This window comes from Rhinoraja longicauda, chromosome 24 (genome assembly GCF_053455715.1).
Source record: "Rhinoraja longicauda isolate Sanriku21f chromosome 24, sRhiLon1.1, whole genome shotgun sequence".
NCBI classification, from domain to species: Eukaryota; Metazoa; Chordata; class Chondrichthyes; order Rajiformes; family Arhynchobatidae; genus Rhinoraja; species Rhinoraja longicauda.
This window is the reverse complement of record NC_135976.1, coordinates 5,501,635-5,518,412: the sequence shown is the minus strand read 5'-3', so window position 1 is coordinate 5,518,412 and position 16,778 is coordinate 5,501,635. Positions and strand designations below refer to the sequence as shown.

At 48.9% G+C, this 16,778-nt stretch overlaps 1 protein-coding gene across 1 annotated transcript in view; it reads right to left on the bottom strand.

Moving 5' to 3' along the window:
• Nucleotides 1-4,288: 4,288 nt before the first annotated feature.
• The window catches only part of LOC144605205 (ras association domain-containing protein 8-like), a 35,280-nt gene continuing 22,790 nt past the window's right edge, over nt 4,289-16,778 (bottom strand). The window contains exons 3-4 of the mRNA XM_078420302.1: nt 8,451-8,577; nt 4,289-4,450 (exon numbers count right to left, since the gene is read on the bottom strand). Of these exons, the coding sequence (XP_078276428.1) occupies nt 4,341-4,450; nt 8,451-8,577 (237 nt within the window). The 3' untranslated portion in view covers nt 4,289-4,340. The remainder of the gene's footprint in view (nt 4,451-8,450; nt 8,578-16,778) is intronic.

The following is a 16,778-nucleotide window of genomic DNA, read 5'->3' as shown; positions in this document are numbered from 1 at the left end:
TTTAAAACATTTGAACATTGCTGTGTTTTGAGGCTTGGACAACAGTTTCATTGAATCCAACTCCTGCCTCTCTGCTGTCAATGAAAGGCAGTACTGTCACAAATGTTAACTCCACCAGCTTTCAGTAGACTCCAGTGATCCAGACTCCTATGCAGCAGTCTGTCAATCAGCCGTGTCCCAAATGAGTGTATGCCTTTGAAGAACTGCAAATGAGGGTGCACAATGCATTTCACTGAAACTGAACAGCAGCAGGTTGCCATTCAGCAAAGATCGAGGGCCATCACTGGTTTTGAATGCTACTTACAATTATCAACTGAGCATGTGTTGACATCTCTGCACCTGCACTGATGTGACCAGCTAAGGGGGCTCTATGTAATTTTCATCCCTGTGCTTTGTACTGTTCTGAGCATCAAAATAATCTATGCACCATTCAGGATTCATTGTGACTATCTTTTTTACTGTATTCGGAATGCTTGTGGGATGCACGTAATAGTCACGAGGAGACTATGAATGTGGCTAAGTTATGCCAATGTCTCTGGGTGCTTAATCTACAGACTGCTATGGGACAGGGATGAAATCTCAAGATATTCCTACTGTAGATGGGCTATTGCATGCTAGCCAATCGAAGTGCTTGTTAGTAGTAGTCCCGCCTAGTACATGCTTTATAATATTAAGAGTTTGCCTACGTCAGGCAGTAGATGTAGCAGTTCGGAGCTGTAATGTCCTATGCTGTAAGTGCTTCAATAAAATGATGCGTTGTATCTTAGTGTGTACTTAAGTACTTTGTTACATGATGTCAGGAGTGGGATCTGCCAAAAGGAGCTTTTGGCATCCAGGACGGAAAACACTGCTGCGTTACCAATCTGTGCAGCGACATCGTCTGTGGTTCACATAGGGTAGTGAGGGCGCTCGATAGCAGTATTAAGATCTCTGGGATTGATGCAGATGCGGATGGATGAGTATGTAAGATTAACGTTATGTTGCTGGCGTGGGCTGAAGGGGACAGGAACAGCATGGGAAGCAGTAATCTCTTAAATACGGCAGGGTGCCGGTCTGCTCATCAACAGTGCACTTTAAATTAGCTTTCCCAAGTGGGTGCAGGATCTCTCCCCCATAAGCCCGAAGCGTTGAGGATGCGTTGTATCTTAGCGTGTACTTAAGTACTTTGTTACATGGTGTCAGAGTCAACTCGGACCTACTCCGCTGTGTTTATCGGGTTTTATTTTCTTTATTTAGTTTGCGCCTCACCTCCTTGACGAAGTTCTCCTCTCTCCGATGAGAGTTCTGCAACATCCTCTCTCGCTGCTCCCCTTCTGTGGAGTCCAAAGAAGGGTCTCGACCCGAAATGTCACCTGTTCCTTTTCTCCAGAGATGCTGTCTGACCCACTGAGTTCCTCCAGCTTTTTGTGTCTATCTTTAGAGTAGAGGAGAGACAGCTCGTAGAAGAAGGTGAGGGGATGGTGTGGGACAAGTATAGGTGGAGCAAAAAACACAATGTTAGAGAAATTTAGTGGGTTAGGCAACATCTGTGGAGGGAAGTGGATAGACGATATTTTGAGTCTGAAGAATGACCCCGGCCCAAAACATCTGTTAATTTTCCTTTATTGTTGCTCAAGATTCCAGTTACTTGCATCTCCAAGTGAAAGGTGGTATTGGTGTATTACTGTAAAAAATACCGGAGTGCAGAAACACGCCACCTTTTAATTCACTGATGACACAATCGTTGTTAAACAAATGATGGATAATGATGAATCAGAGTATAGGAGAGAGATCGGTAGTCTGATTGGATAGTGCTAGACCAACCACATTGCTCCTAACATTAGTAAAACCAATGTTGTCTTTAGAAGAGTGAGGCCGATGATCCATGAACTTGTCTTCATTGACAGGTAGGCAGTGGAGAGAATCAATATCTTCAAGTTCCAAGGTGTGCATATCTCTGAAGATCTATCCTTGGTCCAGCAGACTGAAGCAATGATAAGGAGACCCTATCAATGCCTCTACTTCCTTCGAAGATTGGGGAGATGCAGTATCTGATCTCATCTGTCTGTACATGATCTATATCCCTCCATTCCCTGCACTTCCATGTGCCTATCTAAAAGCCTCTTAAACACCACTAATATTGGTTTTTTTTAATTTATTGAACTTATTATGTTATCTATAAGAACTGTGTTCATAGAATTGTGATGCTGCTGCAAATAGGAATTTCATTGTTTAGTTTTTGGTAAGTATGACAATTAAACACTCTTGACTTTTAACTCTTGACCCACATTGGACATTGCAGGGAATCTTTCAAGGTGCATCCCTGCATTAACAGCGAGGCTGTGCGGAGAGTGAGTGGAAAGGTAGATCAGATCTAACCACTTCATAGAGATGCTGATGAATGTTTGGAGTAGATTAGTCCGTGGGATTGCTGACTCCTGTTTGGCAGGTGGGGGAGGGAAGGGTGGAGATAACAATGATAACGGTCAGTTGGAGGAGGGTCCTCTGTAAACTGTATAGGAAGAAACTGCAGATGCTGGCTTACACCGAAGATAGACACAAAATGCTGGAATAACGCAGTGGGACAGGCAGCATCTCTGGAGAGAAGGAATGGGTGACATTTCGGGTCGAGACCCTTCGTCAGAAGACCCGCTGAGTTACTCCAGCATTTATGTCTATCCTTTGTATACTGGTCATTCCACCTAACTGCTATTTGCCAATCAAACCCTCCTCACCTGTATTAACCTATTATAGCTTGCCTGCTCCCTCCCCTTCCACCCCCCCCCCCCCCTCCCTCCATCCACCTCTTTATATTTTCCCTCTACTCTTTCAGTCTAGACAAAGGGTCTTGACCCAAAACATTGGCTGTAAATTTCGCTCCACAGATGCAGCCTAGATTGATAATATAGTGCACTAGTTTTAAGGATCAGACTGTCAACTGGACAATCAGTTGGATATATGGAAGTGAGCTGTATATAATCTGTGGTACTGGCTGACCTAAAGCTGTATTTTCTCATCCTATTCCACTAGTTTCCACTAGTGGGAGAGTCTAGGACCAGAGATCATAACCTTAGAATTAAGGGACGTTCCTTTAGGAAGGAGATGAAGAGGAATTTCTTTAGTCTGAGGGTGGTGAATCTGTGGAATTCATTGCCAAAGTGGAGGCCAAGTCAATGGATATTTTTATGGGAGAGATAGATAATTTTTTGATTAGTACAGGCGTCAGGGGTTATGGGGAGAAGGCAGGAGAATGGGGTTAAGAGGGAGAGATAGATCAGCCGTGATTGAATGGCAGAGTAGACTTGATGGGCCAAATGGCCTAATTCTGCTCCTATCACATGAACATTCATTATGGTAGAATCCTGTCAGTGGTAATGATAGAGTTTCTTTCTATATGTTCACCAGCTCATTCGTGTACTTTCTGGGCCAATAACACTAAGCGCTCTCCTGCTGTTGGAAAACTTAGGAATTTATTTATGAAAAAATAAATGCTTTAACTGTAATCACTCAACACTCCCGTATTTGTAACATTTTCTAAATTTACTTAAAGTATTTTCAATGCTACATCTACTGTGCTGAATAAAACTATTTGATGCAACCTCAGCACTGATCCATATACATAAACAAGATCTCATTGCACTGCAGTGGATTTGACAATTTGTTTGTTAATAACATCGTCAGAACTATGGACATTCAAGTATAATATGCATCCTATTAGTCACCGCCTCGATATCAGATCTCTATATAAACAGCTACTGAATATATTGTTACCACAACAATATAATGCTGTTCTTGGTTCCAAATACATATTCAAGTGCACAGGAGTGAACCAAGTATACTTCATGTCCAGAACTTTATGAATTATAAACTGGTGTCAGAATGATGTGTACCCTGCCACCTGCTGTGCCATAGGTATTCAATGAATTGTTCAGCATGGTGTACACAAATAGTTCATCTCAGTGCACGATTCGTATAGTCTTGCTGTGTTTCGCAATGGGAAGGTTTCAATATCTACATGCTATGTTCAGCATCATTTTCAGCATCATATCTATGTGATAAAACCCTATGATGGTGCTGTATATGTATTATTGTCAGAATTTCAGTTGTAAATCTATGTCCCAGATCAAAATCCGTGATACAGCTGGATACAGGTTGCCTTCTTGTGATGCGAGCCTTGAAGCGCGTTTCATACTCAGACCAAAGCAAGTCCCTTTCACAAACATTCAGTGCTTCAGTGATGTTTTCTTCTTATCTAACACCAATTAACATCATTAGCGCTAAAGCTGTTAGAACAAGGCATGCATGTCGGAGTGACTCCCTGTTGTACGTAAAAGAATCAAAATCATTGTAAGATGAAGGAGTTATACATAAATCCCTTCTTGGTTAAAAGTGGAGATCAATGAGCTCCGAAGATCCTTGGCTTTGGCAGGAAGCATTTCATGCTTGAGGGAGTCAAGATGGAAATGAGGATCTGTGGAAGAAGAGAACAAAGATAGCTAAAAATACATCTTACATTCATACAAGGAATGAGTCATCAAAGAATTAAAAGAGAAAGGGTACAGAGAATATTTACAAGGATGTTGCCAGGGCTAGAGGGTCTGAGCTACAGGGAGAGGTTGAGCAGGCTGGGACGCTATTCTTTAGAGCGCAGGAGGATGAGGGGTGATATTATTGAGATCTCTAATCTCTAATCTAATCTAATCATACATAAAATCATGAGAGGAATAGATCAGGTAGGCACAGAGTCTCTTGCCCAGAGTAAGTGAATCGAGGACCAGAGGACATAGGTTTAAGGTGAGGGGGAAAAGATTTAACAGGAATCTGAAGGGTAACTTTTTCACATAAAGGGTGGTAGGTGTATCGAACAAGCTGCCAGGGGAGGTAGTTGAGGCAGTGACTATCCCAACATTTAAGAAACAGTTAGACTGGTACATGGATAGGACAGATTTGGAGGGATATGGACCAAACGCGGACAGGTGGGACTAGTGTAGCTGGGACATGTTGGCCGTTGTGGGCAAGTTAGGCTGAAGGGCCTGTTTCCACACTGTATCACTCTATAACTCTATAATTTCAGTCAGTAATGTCAGTAATTTCCTTAATTCTGAACTGGAATTTGGACGAAAGTCAACTTTAAATAGCTATTTAAAACCGACCTTATTGATTGGATCATTACAGCCGGGTCCAAGAATAAATACTCTTCAAATCACCATGGAGATAGAAATGTGTCCATGTCCTTTTTGAACTCCCATTGTACTTACTTATACTTCTTTGTACAAAACTCCTGATGCATTAGCCTGGCATGTACATCAAAGAGGCTGAACTTCAGGAATATTGGATCATGTGTCGAGGTTTAATGATGTAAAATAAAGATTTGTCTGGGATACTAGAAATCTGTTGCAGCCCAAAGAAGTGCGACCTCTAATAATGCACTGTCACAACAGGCCAGGTTTTACTGTAAGTGGAAATCACATTTCACAGGCTTTTATTTTCCCATGAACTTCATATCAGGATTTGTGTGGAAACGTGCTATCTGCAGGACTTCCAAATGCACAATGTCATCTTCGGGAGATTTGGGACCCAAGTGACCAATGCAAACAAACGCGTGGATCCCAGACCAATTAGATAGAATAATAATTAATGAAAAACATATTACCAGGAAGTGCCAATTAAGCCATTAGTTCAGTCAAATCAGAGTCATTAAATAAATCAGAGAGTGAATAAAAAATTGGTTTATAGAAAGATAAAGAAGACCAAAAGTTAAATGATTTACTTTAAGAAAAAATCTCCAACAGCAACTAAAACGTAAAGGACTGAGGCATGTGAAATTAAGGTAATTCAATAATGATAAAACTCATCACAATGACAAAACAGTAATTTAATTGGAATGAACATGTACTAACTGTCTTCATGACAATCAATACACCTACTGCTTCATTCCATGAAGCTAATTTTCTATCCAGACGGCTTGCTCTCTTTGGATCCCTGGTGACCCAACCTTCCAGAGCAGCCTCCCATGTAGAACCTGGTCAAATACCTTGCTGAAATCCTCTCATTCTGGTGTAACATTTCGATCACCTTTAGGGGACCTGGGGCAGTCAATGGGAGTGTCTTGATGTCAGTCAGTATTAGGGCCGAGGAGGTGCGGAAGGTCCTAACGTGTATGAAGGTAGATAAATCTCCTGGGCCTGATCAGATATATGCGAGAACATTGTGGGAAGCTACAGAGGCAATTGCAGGTGCCCTGGCTGAAACTTATGAGTCATTAAATACAGGTGAGATGCCAGAAGACTGGAGGGTGGGAAATGTTGTGCCTCTGCACAGTGGCACAGGGGGAGAGTTGCTGCTTACGGGTGTTATCTGTACGGAGTTTGTACGTTCTCCCCCAGACCGTGTGGGTTTTCTCCGAGATCTTTGGTTTCCAAAGAAGAAACTCCACACTCCAAAGAAGTACAGGTTTGTTAACCTACCAATGCACATGTTTTTAGTTTAGAGATACAGCGCAGAAACAGGCCCTTCGGCACAACGGGTCCGCGCCGACCAGCGATCCCCGCACATTAACACTATCCCTCACACACTAGGGACATTTACCAAGCCAATTAACCTACAAACCTGTACGTCTTTGGAGTGTGGGAGGAAACCGAAGATCTCGGAGAAAACCGAAGATCTCGGAGACCACGCAGATCACGGGGAGAACGTACAAACTCCGTACAGACAGCACCCGTAGTCGGAATCGAACCCAGGTCTCCGGCGCTGCATTCGCTGTAAGGCAGCAACTCTACCGCTGCGCCACTGTGCCCGTCTTTGGGACGCGAGAAAAAAACATTGCACTTGGAAGAAACCCACATGATCGTGGATAAAATGTGCAAACTCTACACAGTGGTTGTTGGCTAAAGTTAGTGCTTACTGGATTGGGAAGCAGTAACCTATGAGAACAGGTAAGGGTTTGGCTAAAGGACTAGGAAATAAAATAGGAGTAAATGGGTTGGTTTCAGGTTGGCAGAGTGATTGGTGGAATGCTATAAGGACCATTCCGAAGTACTCATTTATTCACAACATACATGGGAAAGGACAGAGTATAACAATTCCAAGTTTGCTGATAACACAAAGCTATGTGGAACATTTGAACTGAGAGGAGAATACAAAGGCACCCTTTTCTCCCCTTTCCCATTCAGAGACAGTTTCTTCCCAGCAATTTATCAGGCAATGAATCATCCTACCACAACCAGAGAGCAGTGCTGAACGACTATCTACCTCTTTGGTGACCCTCGGATAATCCTTGATTAGACTTTGCTGGCTTTACCTTGCACTGAACGTTATTCCCTTATCATGTATCTATACACTGTAAACGGCTCGATTGCAATCATGTATTGTCTTTCTGCTGACTGGACCGCACACAGCAAAAACTTTTCGCTGTGCCTCGGTACACGTGACAATAAACTAAACTGACTGAAACTGACTGAAAAAAAAAGAGCCTGCACGATAATGTGTGTGGCTAACGTGAATGAGCATCTGGTATAGTGTGTGAAAAATGAATCTGGTTGAAAGAATTTATTTCTTAAATGGTGGGACACTTATAAATGTCCCACAGGATGATCTTGGTAATCTAGTTCGCAGAATGTTAATTTGCAAGAAATTAGGAAGACAAATGGAAATGTTTGGGACAGAAGAGCTTTTATTGCAAGGTGTTTTGGATATAAAAGTGAGGAAGCCTTGGTGAAATTGTATAGGATTTCAATAAGCCTACAACTTTGATCTCCATCTCTGTGGAAGGATTTACTGACATCGATGTGAGTGCATCTCAGACCAGGTGGATCAGTGGCTGATGAGAGGAGGTGTGCTCCTAGCAAATGTGGTTTCAATGAGACGCACGAGATTCTGAGAGGAATTGACAGGCTGTTTCCCTCTAGCTGAAGAATTCAAAACTAGAACATAGAACGGTACAGCACAAGAACAGGCCCTTTGGCCCACAATGCCTGTGCCAAACAGGACACCAAACTAAGCCAATCCCTTCTGCCTGCTGATGATCCATTCCCTGTCTAATCAATGCATGTATTGAAAAGTCTCTCAAACTCCAGCATTGTAGCTGCTTGCACCATCATCCCCAGCAGCATGTTCCAGGCACCCAACACTCATCGCATAAATAAACTTGTCCCGCAAAAGATAGGGGGGGATAGATTTTTAAAGAACTGCCATTTAACAGTGAGATGAGGAGAACACCCTCTCTAGGTGCTCACCTCACCTCACAGGTTGGTAAATCTGCGGAATTCTCTATTTCAAGGAGAATGGACGTTTAGCTGTTGAGTATTTTCAAGACTGAGAGATTAGATTTTGCCCTTTCCATAAATTGGTGGGTACACCATTTGGGAACAAAAATGGCTGAGGCAGAGGATGAGGCAGGATTATTAAATGGTGGGTCAGTTTGACAGTCAGTGAGGCGTCCTCTTGATCCAGTTTCTCTTGTTCTCACTCACCTATGGCCTCAGTACATGCCTCCTGTGCAGGGAGGATGCTGATCCTAGTGCCTGTCCTCTGAATGAACTGGAGGAGGTTTGCCTGGCGGAGCTCTTTGGTCAGATCTTCCAGTTCACAGCGCTTCCTCTGCATGAGGGGAAAATAAATTGTTGGTTTACTTTAGTTTAGTTGAGTGATACAGCGAGGAAACAGGCCCTTTGGCTCATCGAGTCCACACGGACCTGCGATTGCCGCTCACACACTAGGGACAATTTTGCATTTATACCAAGCCAATTAACCTACCAACCTGGTATCACAGGAGAGAAGGAATGGGTGACGTTTTGGGTCGAGACCCTTCTTCAGACTGAAGACCCGAAACGTCACCCATTCCTTCTCTCCTGAGATGCTGCATGACCCGCTGAGTTACTCCAGCTTTTTGTGTTACCTTCGATTTGTACCAGCATCTGCAGTTATTTTCCTACACAACCTACAAACTTGTGCATCTTTGGAGTGTGGGAGGAAACCGAAGATCTCAGAGAAAACCCACGCAGAGTGTACAAACTCCATGCAGACAGCACCCATGGCCAGGATGGAACCCGGGTCTCTGGCACTGTCAGGCAGTAGCTCTACCACTGGGCCACTGTGCCAGAATGAATAGGGGTGAGCAAAGTCTCTCATCACCAGAATGGTAGCAGGACCCAGTGTTTTACACAAAGAGAACAGATAATTTAATTCCTTATCATTTTTCAAATGTAAAGAGTATTTTGGTTGAATTGTACACAGTGTTAAAAGATCTGTTAGAGCAGATGTGGGAAAATTATTTTGTTTGCTGGGAAAGTAAATGAAAGGAAGTCTTGTGTGGCTCTCGCACAATCTCCTAGCCTTCACAAACTTCTGTTCAGCTAAAGTATGAACATTACTGTAACGTAAGAAACAAAACGGCCCGTTTTATACAGCAAACTCACACTAACAATGACCGAAGCTGACTGAGTTATAAATATTGCTCAGGATATTGAGAGAATTGCCTGCACCTCGGAAATATATAGGATGTATGTGCTATTAATTCTACATCAGCACACCGGATTTCATTCTAAACCTTTTTCCTCTTCCCCTTCTCGTTTCTGTCCCCTCCCCCTCTTCCCCATCTCTTCCCCATCCCTTTCCGCCTCCACTTTCCTTCTATCCCCTCCCCCTCCCCTTTCCCCTTCCTCTTTTCCTCCATCCCTTCCCCCCGCTTCCCTTCCACTTCCCCACAAAAATCTGCTCCTCCAGTAATGCAGAACTTCCTCAGTTTTAAACCAAATTTGCTCATGCCATCATGGCGAGCTTGTATTCACAAGGTTCTGCAAAAACGTGAGAGTGCTTCCACCGAGCTAAACCTGGCACATTTCTTAAATCAGGGACAAGAGAATAAAGTCATATTAGAGGAAGGCCACTCAGAAGGAAAATTGCACTGTACTTCTTCATATAAAGATCAGTGGAAAAGTAGGACTCCCTCCACAGAGCTCTGAATATCAAGGCTACTTGGAGCTTAGAAACCGAATAAGATTGAAGAAGTCGCGACATTTGGAACAAAGAATGTGAATGTGGTTGTTGGTTGGTAAGTCCGCTCGAGAGGCTCCATACCCTACTGGTTTTGTTTCTACATTTACAGAACTGAAAGGACGATACTTGATTCTGTCCAATCTAGTTTTCCATTGGCCTTGGAATTTTCTTATGGTGAAAACTCCTGGCGATAGGGTAGTGAAGGCAATCATGATTTATCCAGAATCAATGGGAATGCCTCAAATCGCTGGAGTAGTTCAGTGGGTCACTCTGGAGAACATGGATAGGCGAGGTCTCGGGAGGGGACCCTTCTTCAGTCTTCAGCAAGAGGAAGAAGGGCCCCGACCCAAAACATCACCTACCCATGTTCTCCAGAGATGCTGCTTGACCCGCTGAGTTACTCCAGCACACTGTGTCCTTCTTTGGTAAGCCAGCATCTGCAAATGCATGTTATTACATTGTTAATGGGAATGCAATTGGCCAAATTGCCAGGCTGCTTTACACCAGCTGATTTTCCTTTCCATGGAAATCAGGATATACGTATCCCTAAATATGCACTTTTAATAAGTTTGGTCGTGGGGGGGGGGGGGGGGGGTGGGGGTTGTCAGCTGCTATGGGAGACTGGTGCACTGACTTCCAAATGCCAGGCTTTTTAATTCTCTGCAAGCAATCTCACCACAGCACATGCTACTCATTGAGATACCTGGATGGACTCGTATGGTGGAGTATTTATAATGACTAGCACAGCAAGTAATGACACCACTGAGCTTTTAAAGGTACTAATCTGGCTAAATATCGATGAGACACCACATAGCTTTTCAGTCAGAGAGTTGTGAATCTGTGGAATTCTCTGCCTCAGAGGGCAGTGGAGGCCAATTCTCTGAATACATTCAAGAGAGAGCTAGATAGAGCTCTTAAGGATAGCGGAGTCAGGGGGTATGGGGAGAAAGCAGGAACGGGGTACTGATTGAGAATGATCAGCCATGATCACATTGAATGGCGGTGCTGGCTCGAAGGGCCGAATGGCCTGCTCCTGCACCTATTGTCTATAGCAGATTTTTTTACTGAGGCGTCATTGTGTAATTCAGACTCAATGACAGAATTCTCTATTGAGTTGTCATCTCAATGACCTTCAGCCTTCAAATAAACCCAATCAAATGACCTTTTTTCCTATCTTCAATATTTGTGTAAAAAACACCAGGATCCAAAAATATATATGTTTGCAAAATATTCCTCTCTGAGTTGCAGCCAGCAATATCTGGGAAGTTGATCTTTAATTCCCAAGGAATCCAGAACAATTCCAGAGTGCTAATGTGCTAGCGGTCCACAAACAAGTCAACAATTAACCTCCAAGGTTTCATACACCAGGAAGTTGTTTAGTGCCCTGAGAAATGATGAGAAACAACCTCCTGATAGATCATATTGTCAGCCATAGAATTGATTTGTTAGTTTTGTTAGTTCCTTTAACAAAATTTATCCCACATTTCGTTTAGTTTCGAGATACAGTGTGGAAACAGGCCCTTCGGCCCACCGAGTCCGCACCGACCAGCAATCCCCGCACACTAACACCATCCTTGGGACAATTTACAATCTTTTCCCAAAACCAATTAGCCTACAAACCTGTACGTCTTTGACATGTAGTGTAGACTAGCAATAGGGTTGCCAACTTTCTCACTCCCATATAAGGGACAAAAGGTGACGTCACCGCCCCGCGCCCCACGTGACCTCACCCAGCCCGAGGCCACGTGCCCCCGCTCAACCAATGGCAGCTGCCCAGGCCGGGAGGCGGGTTGCTAAGCAACCTCCGTTAGGCAGCCTCCGGGCCTATACTGTCCGGGCCTACACTGTCCGGGCCTACACTGTCCAGGCCTAATACGGGACAAGGGCGGTCCCGTACGGGACAAACCAATTTAGCCCAATGTTCGGGATGTCCCGGCTAATACGGGACAGTTGGCAACCCTACTGTACAACCTAATTCCATATCCTGCCCCTCAGATGAGGGCTTGTTATTGACAACAGCACCACACATTTCAATCTGTGATCTTGTGGCGGTACCCGGGGATTAGGCCACTCCCTGGATCATCCCCCTCGGCACGGGTTGGACAGGGCTGGGGGAGAGACTAGTGCTATGGGGTTTGCCTGAAGGGGCTAGAGAGAGAACTCGTGCGTTAGACTGAAGAGTGTGGATGTTCTGTTGCTGGATTAAATTACTGTTAATACTTACCTGGCGTCTTGCCTGAATTCGACCGCGTCCAGATCCACTACACTGGTGACCCTCGACATTCCCTCGCAAGTCGCGATGGACCTGAACGTTCCTCAACACGCACTACTCGGTCAACTGCCCCTGGACCCTGCCGGTCAAATACCTCTGGACCCTGCCGGTCAGCCGCCTCTGGATCCTGCTGGTCAGCCGCCTCTGGACCCTGCCGGTCAGCCGCCTCTGGACCCTGCTGGTCAGCCGCCTCTGGATCCTGCCGGTCAGCCGCCTCTGGACCCTGCCGGTCAGCCGCCTCGACCCTGCCGGTCAGCCGCCTCTGGATCCTGCTGGTCAGCCGCCTCTGGACCCTGCCGGTCAACCGCCTCTGGACCCTGCTGGTCAGCCGCCTCTGGATCCTGCTGGTCAGCCGCCTCTGGACCCTGCCGGTCAGCCGCCTCGACCCTGCTGGTCAGCCGCCTCTGGATCCTGCTGGTCAGCCGCCTCTGGACCCTGCCGGACCCCACCCCTTGGACCCTATCGACTGCGCTGCTCTCTACGCCGTGGCGTTGAAGCTGCCTCCCCTTTGGACCGACGAGCCTGATTTCTGGTTTGACCAGGCCGAGGCGCAGTTTGCACTGCGGGCAGTGACAGCCGACGCAACCAAATACTTTTACATTATCAGCGCCCTCGACCAGGCCACTGCGCGATGGGTCAGACCTTTCCTCCGCACCCCCCCGGCGGATAATAAGTATGAGGGCCTCAAGGCCCTTCTCCTACCGAAGTTCCGTCTCGGCGAGGCCGAGCGGGCGACCCAGATCTTACGGATGACTGGCCCTGCTTTATATTTAAGCACGCTACCTGCAGCAGCTGCCGTCGGATCTCCGCCAGCAGCTCACTGGCAACCCGTTTACCGACATGCAGGCGGTGGGCGAGCGCGCTGATGAACTCTGGATGGCACGTTAGCTGGCCCTGGACGCGCTGGACGTTTCACCGATGACAGACGGCGATCAGCAGGTCGGTGCCTCGACGCCCTTCGCGGCGGGATCCGACTGCCATGGCCCTCCGGCCGCCAGCGCGTCTTTCCCGTGCAGCCTGCCGTCAGTTCCTCCGCACGCCACCAGAGGTCACTGGTGGTCGGATCAGCCCGCACAGCCGCCCGTTTCCTCAGACGCCAGCAGAGGGGGCTGGTGCTACTTTCACCGCCGCTGGGGACCTTCAGCTCGTCAATGCCGGCAGCCCTGCTCATTCCTGGGAAACGCAGGGGCCGACCGTCAGTGATTGCTTCAGCGGCCGGCCAGATTCATCGCGTTTTTGCGTGGGATCGCCGCACCGGTGCTCGTTTCCTTGTGCACACAGGGGCTGAGGTGAGCGTTCTTCCCCCTTCGAATGATGACATCCGCTATGGTAAACGCGGGCCCTTCCTCACCGAGGCAAGCAGGACACCAATCCGCTCATAGCGCATGCTCTCCCTCAACTTCGGAGATGGCCGCTTCTCGTGGCCATTTGTTATTGCAGATGTGTCCCAGCCGTTGCTGGGTGCGGACTTTCTACAGGCACATTCCCTGCTCGTAGATGTCAAGCAGCGGCGGTTGCAGCACTCCGTCACCTTGCGGCCTGTTTCCCTCCGCGTGGGCGACCCGGTCGTGCTGCCTGATGGGCCCCTGTCGTCCGTGGACGCTACCTTCTCGAGAATTCATGTCTGAGTTCCCCGAAATCCTTGACCCCCAGTTCCGCTCCTCCGCCCCGAAGCACGGGGTGGAGCATCACATTCCCACCACTGGCCCGCCCCTGCACGCCCGGGCGCGGCGTCTTCCACCGGACAAGCTCCGACTCACTCAGGAGGAGTTCCACCTTATGGAGTCGCTGGGTATTGTGCGCCGCACAGACAGCCCATGGGCGTCCCCGCTCCATATGGTCCCCAAGGCAGACAATACTCTTGCGGAGACTACCGTCGGCTTAACGATGCTACCATCGCTGACAGGTATCCGGTCCCCCACATTCAGGACTTTAACGCACACCTGGCTGGGGTCACAGTGTTTTCCAAGGTCGATCTGGTGCGTGACTACAACCAAATTCCCGTCCACCCAGACGACGTCCCCAAGACGGCCATCGTGACGCCATTTGGCCTTTTCGAGTTCCTCCGTATGCCGTTCAGATTTAAGAACGTGGCGCAAGCCTTTCAGCGGCTTTTGGACTGTGTGTGCCGTGGCCTGGACTTTGTTTTCGTTTACCTCGATGACATTTTGGTGGCAAGCCACTCGAGACAGGAGCATGCTACCCATCTCCGCCAGCTATGCCAGCGCCTCAGCGATCACGGGCTGGCCATCAACATCGCCAAATGCCGTTTCTCCGTGACTCCTTGACTCCGCATGGGGCACTGCCGCTCCCGGACAAGGTGGACGCGGTGCGCCAGTTTCCACGCCCGACCACCGTGAGGTGCCTCCAGGAGTTCGTTGGAATGGTGGCCTTTTACCACCGATTTGTGCCGTCTGCGGACAGGATCTGCAACCAACTTGCCCACTGTTCCACCTCATGGCGGGCAAGCGCAAGGAGGTTGAATGGACTGACGATGCGGTGGCGGCGTTCCAACACGCCAAGGACGCCCTGGCTGCGGCCACGATGCTCGTGCACCCACGGGCGGATGCACCAACCAGCCTGACGGTTGACGCTTCGGATGTGGCGGTTGGGGCTGAGCTGGAACAGCAGATTGATGGGTGTTGGAAGCCTCTCGCTTTCTTCAGCAGGCACCTCAGCGGCGCACAGCGGAACTACAGTGCCTTTGACCATGAGCTCCTGGCCCTTTACCTTGCCGTCCGCCACTTCCGCTACTTCCTTGAGGGGCGAACCTTCACCGCGTACACGGACCACAAGCCCCTCACCTTTGCGTTTGCCAAGGTGTCCGACCTGTGGTCAGTTCGCCAGCAGCGGCAGTTAGCTTTCGTCTCGGAGTACACTACCTCCATCCGTTTCATCGGGGGCAAAGACAACAGAGTGGCCGACGCCTTGTCTCGAACCGTGGTCCACGCCGTCCTGCAAGTGGCCGATGGCATCAACTACTCAGCCCTGGCGGCGGCCCAGTTGACGGATGATAAGATGTCCGCCTATCGTACCGCTGTTTCGGATCTGCGGTTGGAGGACGTTCTCTGTGGCACTGGGGGCGCGACGCTGCTGTGCAATGTATCCACCGGGCAGCCACGGCCCATCGTTCCCGTTGCCTGGCGGCGCAGAGTGTTCGAGGTGCTCCACGGGCTGGCCCACTCTTCCATTCGGGCGACGATGACCCTCGTGGCTTCCCGTTTCGGGTGGCACGGGTTGCGTAAACAGGTTGGGCATTGGGCGCGCACCTGCATCCCGTGCCAAACTGCCAAAGTACAGCGGCATGTGCGAGCGCCGCTCCAGGAGTTCATCGTCCCTCGCCAGCAGTTCGACCACATCCATGTGGACATCGTGGGGCCGTTGCCGCCTTCTCGGGGCTTCACCCACCTCCTGACCGTGGTTGACCGTTTCACGCGGTGGCCGGAGGCAGTTCCACTGCCGGACACTTCTGCCTCTACTTGTGCCCTTGCTTTGGCGGCTCACTGGATTGCCAGATTTGGGGTGCCGCTCGACATTACGTCCGACCGGGGGGTGCAGTTCACCTCTGAACTGTGGTCGGCCATGGCTCAGCTACTGGGGGTTAACCTGCACCGCACCACAGCGTACCATCCGCAGGCGAACGGCCTGGTGGAGTGCTTCCACCACCAGCTCAAGGCTGCCCTGAAGGCCCGGCTTGTTGACCCGGACTGGGTCGACGCGTTGCCGTGGGTTTTACTGGGCGTCCGCACTGCGCCCAAAGAGGACTTGGCCACCTCCTCGGCTGGATTGGTGTACAGGGCTCCGCTGACAGTGCCCGGTGAGTTTATTCCATCAGTCCAGGGTCAGGCGGAACAACCATCGGCCGCCCTGCAACGCCTTCGGGAGACGGTGGGCAAGCTGGCACCGGTGCCGACGTCTCGCCACGGTTCGGTTCAGTCGCATGTCCTTTCCGCTCTGCAGGACTGTCCGTTTGTTTTCCTGCGCCGGGATGCACACCGGACGCCCCTTCAGCGTCTGTATGAAGGGCCATTCAAGGTGCTTGAGCGTGGCTCTGCCACCTTCATGTTGGACTTGGGGGGGTCGTCCTGAGACGGTCTCTATTGCGCGGCTGAAGCCCGCGCACGTGGACGTTAGCCAGCCGGTCCTACTGGCACGGCCTCGCCCTCGGGGTCGTCCTCCGTCCTGGCCCTTACCCTCAGCGTCCCCGCGGCTTTCTTCGCCTGGCAGTGTGGTTCCGGTTCCTGCGACCACCGTGGTGCGCACACGGGCTGGTCGTCTCATACGTCCCCCTGTCCGTATCGTGCCTCTGGTTCTTGGGGGGGGGGGGGGTCCTGTGGCGATTAGGGGATTAGGCCACTCCCTGGATCATCCCCCTCGGTACTGAGTGGACAGGGCTGGGGGAGGGTCTAATGCTACGGGGTTTGCCCGTAGGGGCTAGAGAGATAACTCGTGCGTTAGACTGAAGAGAGTGGATGTTCTGTTGCTGCATTATATTACTGTTAATACTTACCTGGCGTCTTGCCTGATTCCG